The 6,000-nt window shown below is 33.8% G+C and overlaps 1 protein-coding gene across 3 annotated transcripts in view; it reads right to left on the minus strand.

The window, feature by feature from the left end:
• Epha3 (EPH receptor A3) overlaps nucleotides 1–5,721 on the minus strand; it is a 295,261-nt gene extending 289,540 nt beyond the window's left edge. For all 3 annotated transcript variants that reach the window (XM_090347706.1, XM_090347698.1, XM_090347716.1), the window contains exon 1: nucleotides 5,584–5,721. In XM_090347706.1, coding sequence (XP_090203832.1) covers nucleotides 5,584–5,671 — 88 coding nt within the window. In that variant the 5' untranslated portion in view covers nucleotides 5,672–5,721. The remainder of the gene's footprint in view (nucleotides 1–5,583) is intronic.
• Nucleotides 5,722–6,000: the final 279 nt, after the last annotated feature.

Below are 6,000 nucleotides of genomic sequence, written 5' to 3' on the forward strand. Positions count from 1 at the left end.
TCCCCTTTTCTTTTTTAATAAGTGTGCAAGCTTTTGAGAGATTTAATAAAAATTGATTAGCCATATATTTGAAGTGATAACTGTCCTCTAAGCAAATTATTAATATAGTGTTGTTGGTTTTAGAATCTAAAAGCTGCTCTGCCTATTTTTCTAATGAATTTTTATTTTTTTTTTACTTGCATACACATTTTTTCCCCTTTGTAATCGACCACCTTTCATTTCAGAGAGAACTGGTAGGAGACAAAATAAGACTTGCACATCTTCAGTACCTGAGACCAGGCAGCAGATAACAAAAGTTCAGAATGAAAAAACCCAGGCCTGCCCATGGACTCACAGCCTGAGCACAAGGAAGAGTGCAGTCTTTGATAGATAGATTTATACTGGAAGATTTGTATGTTATTACTATCTCAACTTTTTTTTATTTCTAAAATCATTTATGGAAGAATTAGCTACGGTTTTCAAAGTTTTGAGAAAGCAAATTTGGAACCCTGATTTCCTGATGAATAATATAATGAACATTCCCACCACCTGTCAAGCCTTTATTTGAAAAATCTGTAGAAGGCTACTTGAACACTTAGTTAAAAGCCCTTTATTGACCCTCCTTGATGATAAAATCCAGATCTCTGAGCACAGAATGAAAAGGGGGAACACCTTAATGTGTTCTACCAAACCTTCCCAAACAAGACTTAAAGGTGATTCAGAATTTTAAAGAAAAAAAATGCGTCGATATTAAAATGAATAAAGTTAAAGATCTCAGAAATTTACTTGTAAGACATAGTGTCCTTCCAAGAAATACAGATTTCCTCTTACATCTAGCATAATGCCAAACAAAATCCTTGGAAAATGACTCAAATCTAAGGTAACCCACATCACAGATTACTTAGTAACTACATGTCTGTAAGAAGTTATCGAGTTTTGATGATTTGTGGAAAGTTTTATTAATGTTTTCTTGACGATTTTATGACTTGGAAAATATAACTTTCAAGAAAAATTCTTGCTGTTTCCATTTCTACTCAAGTTGGTAAATCAAATATACTGTAGAAATGTGTTTTGCCTTTAAAAATCCTTTGCATATGTAACTAATTATTTGATATTTTAAAACTGCATACATACTATTTCAGAAAAAAATTCCAAGTGTCTGTAACAGTTTTAGCATTCAGGGAACTTTTTAAAGATAATTATTGTGAAATAGCTTTTAAGATGATTAGAATAAAAAAGACTACACAAAAATGTGAACACTTGAATGTGTATAGTATATAAATTCGATAAAGTTACTAGCCTCCTTTATTTAAAAATTAATTTGTTAACAGTAAAGGTAAAAAGACTAAATCACATATGTGGGCAAGGAGTTAATCATAAATAAATATAAGTAATAAAAACTTTAAAATGTCTGAACATACTAGCAAACAATGTGAAAAAATTAAGTTATGACTGTGCACAAGATTTTATTTTAAATTTCATATTAGTTTTAAGTGGTTTTCATAATAGCCCTCAATTTCTAACATTTCATGGAAAAAATAACTTTATGTAGAATACAATCATGACCTAACACGTGGCAGTAGTGTTTTACTATAAGTAGTTTCCTTTTTATAGTTCTAGTCACTTCTGAATTATAAATATCACCAAGTGTTCTAAACATAGGCAGGAAAATATATCAACCACAGCATCAATATTAAAAAAAAGTACATGAAATTAAAAATGGAGATAGTTACAGTGAAGCTGTTTTGTATTTATAGATTTATTTTATAGGCATTTATGATAAGAATTGGAATGATTTGGTGTGAAAAAATGAGAATGGGATAACAAAGGGAGTATTTCTCCTTTGCACTTGAATTTATTATCACCAATATTATTCTTTAGAAATATATTGATTCAAAATGAATTAATTTCATGATAGATTTTTGAGAGGTTATAAGAAGTTTCTTTTTGGCACAATCAAAATATTATCCTAGCAATTCAGATTGTCAGTAAAAGCTTAAACAAATTTGCTGATAATCCTGTTAATGACCTAGGTCAAGTGTTAACTGTTGTGGGTTCTAAAATAGTGAAATTAAAGTTTCTCCTACCTCCAGGCAAATAGCACAGTTATAACTGTTGGGAGTGGTGGAGGGGCAAGCTATTAGGAAAACTATTAAGTTACAAAAATGTATAATGCATTCAATTATTTAGTCTAGCATGAAGAAATGCTATTAAAAGCAAATGCAAGACCTCTTTAAAATCCCCTATAAAGATGATACGATAGCTTACTTCTCTATTAATGTCTCAATCACAGTGTGTTCTTATTTGAAGATAAGTGTTTATATATATGAAAAGTGATGCCAGTTCACAGTGATTTTTTAAAGAGGAAATCCATTATTTAAATATTTATGGTCTCTAACATTTGCCTAGTACTCAAGGAGAAGCATACAGCATTCATTTATAAGTTTTACGCTTCAACTTTGCAAAGAGAACCCCCATCACAGTCTTTAGTACCTAGAAGATTTATGTTCAAGGAAATGCATTTTATAGAAACAGTATCTCAGCTCTCCAAACAAAGAAATTATTCTAAAATAAGTAATATAACAGTATGGAGATTTAAATTATATTGGACTGATTTTGAAAAACTTTGATTTTCACTGTTAAGAGCTTTATGGATAAATGTTGAACTAATTTATGAATAGTTTGGGTGGAAAATGATTCTGTGTGGAATGTAATGATGAATAACCAGTGCATTCAAGTGTACATATATACTTGAAGAGAGTACTTTCTCCAATTCTAAAAGAGGAAGAACAAATCAAAAATGATAACTTCACTTGGCATCATGTCTAACAGTTCCAAATTATGTTTGCTCTATCATTATCATAAATCATCTAGATGGGAACGTAGAGCAAACATGAACTTTTCTGTTACATCAAAGTGAAGTATGAAAAGTAGTTGATTCCTGTTGGAAGTCTTATGTCATGTGAATGGGGAGATGTGGCAGAACTGTAATAAGGCCTTTATGAAATTCTGTTCAAGTATATTAGTTTTATTCTATTTAAATGGCCTTTGAAATCATGACTATCCATCATCAATGTGAAGGCTAGTAATAGTATCATCTCATTACTATATACTTTATGATATGTTTTCTCTAGAAAGTCATTAAATTACTATGTGGAAAATTCAGAAGAAACTATTGTTAATTACTGTCATCAAAGGTTCATGGCACTTTAATATTGATACATAATGATGAAATCTCAAAAAAATCAGTAAGGAAAATTTCTTAACAATTTGCTCAATGCCTTCATTTTGTTCTTTGTGATGCAACTCTGTGACGCCTGACTTCATAATAGACTATAGAAAATAGTTTCATAAATATGCTCCAATAAATTTCTAACTTATTTACCTTGCTAGAGTAATTGCATGGAAATCTTGAAACATGCTTGGAATTTTTACTTTCAAGACTCCACTCAACTAGGCAAAGCTAAGTTACAGGATTAAATTTAAAACCTCATTCAAGTGTTAGCTAAGTTAAATTATTTATTTTAATTTTACTTTAAGTCTTTCTTTCATAACCTCAGAAAGAAAATGCTATATTACTCCATAAGAGAGTCAGGAAACAATAATCTCATAAACAATAGACTGATGAACTTTTATCCAGAACTTAAGCAGAGTTGAATTGGTTTCATTTCCTTGTTTATATACATATTACTAATGTATATCTTTCTGAATAATTATTTATCTTGCCAAATATAAAATATGTTGTTTAAAATAAATTAGCACTTAATTATTCTTGTTTCATTAATATTCACAAATTTTCTTAGGCGTGAGAAAGATTAAAGTTCAATTTTATTGTTAATGTATATAGCTATATTTTCCACAATATAAAAACTCTTATATAAATTTCTGTTCACTTATTCGGTAATATATAAATGGTAGTTAAATTATCTCTATAAACAATGATTACAATAAATAGTATTTTATATTTTGCCAGAATTTTTTATATTTTTAAACAAAAAGGATTTAACACTGTTTATTAATATATCATTTGCTATAGAAGCAATTCATCTTATTAATGAAAACTAATTGACAATTACTTTCAAAATAAGCATTTTGATTTTTTAATTAAAATAAGTCATATTTGAGCAATATGATTTTGTTCTTACATTAAAATACTTCATTTCCTTATTAAAATTTCAGAAACCCTTAATGAAATGTACCAAACTGATTAAGGCAATCACCAAGGAAAGAAAGAAATTAAACTGCTCTCTTACCAGTGAAAGTAGGTCACCAAATATGAGGCAGTTTATATAGTTAATGAAAGAGTTTATAAACATTTTATTTCCTTTTGTTTTTAAAATAATGTAAGCAGTTTACTGGCTCTACTATAAATATTTTAGTGAGTGATGTATACCTAAGGTAGATTTTACATATGAGCTGTGCAGTGTCACTAATATGCAAAATAAATTGCTAAATGGTATTGCTAGAAGTTGAAATCATTAGAGGAAATTAAAGTTATGTTGCTGTAAAGTGATCAATTATTCAAAGAAATTTCTCTTCAGTGTTAGTCACTGGTATTCACAAATCATTAAGAATAGATTGTGTAAAGGCCGCAGGAAAAAAGCCAACGAATCTGTTAAGTACAGTATCTTGTATGGAAAAAAAAAAAAAAACAAACATTGGGTTTGGACTTGAGAGCCTTGTGAAAAAAAGAATGGGATCCCACTGCATGGAAAATAATACAGCGTCGAGGAAATACTATTTGCGGCATAGAAACATTCTTCATTTGCTGTTCAGTTATTTATCTCCCAGGAGCTCGTCATTCATGCTAACTACGATCATATTAAATACATTCTTCTACGTGTACACAAGCCCTCCGACCCCAACCCCCCCCCCAACGCCCAAACAATTCCAACCTAAGCTTATTGTAGATTCCTGGAAATATTACTTATGTTAATGTGACATATGCTGTTCATTAGAACCTGTACCATCGCCTGGTGGGATGCACTTCAACCTAGCAGTTGTAACACACACACACACACACACACACACACACACACACACACACACACACACACACACACAGTCCTCTGCTTCACCCAACTGCCTCTCCTTCCTTCCATTCATAAAGACTATGATCCCAAGAAAGACCGACCTGTCATACACTTGAAACCCATGTAAAAAAAAAAAAAAAAATCTCTCCGGAGAAGGGTGGAATTTCCTTTCAAACTTCTCCGAAGTGACCACATGGTCATAATTAGAAAATAAAAATACTGCCTTGACTATTTGGCAATTAACAGACTGGGTTGTAAACCCGGGTTTTTCTTTCTGATTCTTTCTGTCTTCAAATTGGCAAACTAGGTAATTGCTTGAATTGCTGTGAGATTAGAAACACATTTGGGAGGTTTTGGAAACCATCGCCAAGAATCTCCCGAAAGTGTTTCCGAAAAAGAAGGGCTGAGAAGAAAAGCTGGGCTTTTGATTTCCTCCTAGAGCAAACTGCTGGGACCCGCCGGCACCTGGGACCGGTGGAAAGGCTTCCTTGCGCCCTGGGGTGCGCGCAGGCGGGCGGGTGCGCGGTGCCGGGCGAGCGCAGCCTAGGCGCGGGCGGCGCGCGGGGCTTACCTTCATTGGAAGGCTGGACCAGCGTTTCCCCGGAGCAACTGAGAGAAGAGCAGCTGAGCAGGAGGAGGATGGAGAGGTGACAATCCATGATGCTGGTGCAGAGGGCAGGGAGAGGAGCATAGCTCCATGAAGCATGCCACTGATGTGAGGGGGAGCGCTCTGAAGGCTCCAGAAGTTACCATGCCTCGCTCCCAGCCTGATGTCAAGTTTGACACTGGAGATAAGGAGGAGTCTGGCTGCCTTTCCAGAGAACCTCGCTGGGGAACGTCTCTGGGTCCTAGCGCCGTCGCCAGCGGGCGCTGAAGACGAGCAAGAGGAAACACGCGAAAACACGCGTGGAAACCCAGTTCGGCTAGGAAAGGGGTTGGAGGTAGGAGTGCGGTGGGGGCGTTGCCAACCACGCAGGACATCCAAAAG

The sequence above is a fragment of the Megascapheus bottae genome, chromosome 1 (genome assembly GCF_031878675.1).
Source record: "Megascapheus bottae isolate mThoBot1 chromosome 1, mThoBot2.hap1, whole genome shotgun sequence".
Taxonomy (NCBI): domain Eukaryota; kingdom Metazoa; phylum Chordata; class Mammalia; order Rodentia; family Geomyidae; genus Megascapheus; species Megascapheus bottae.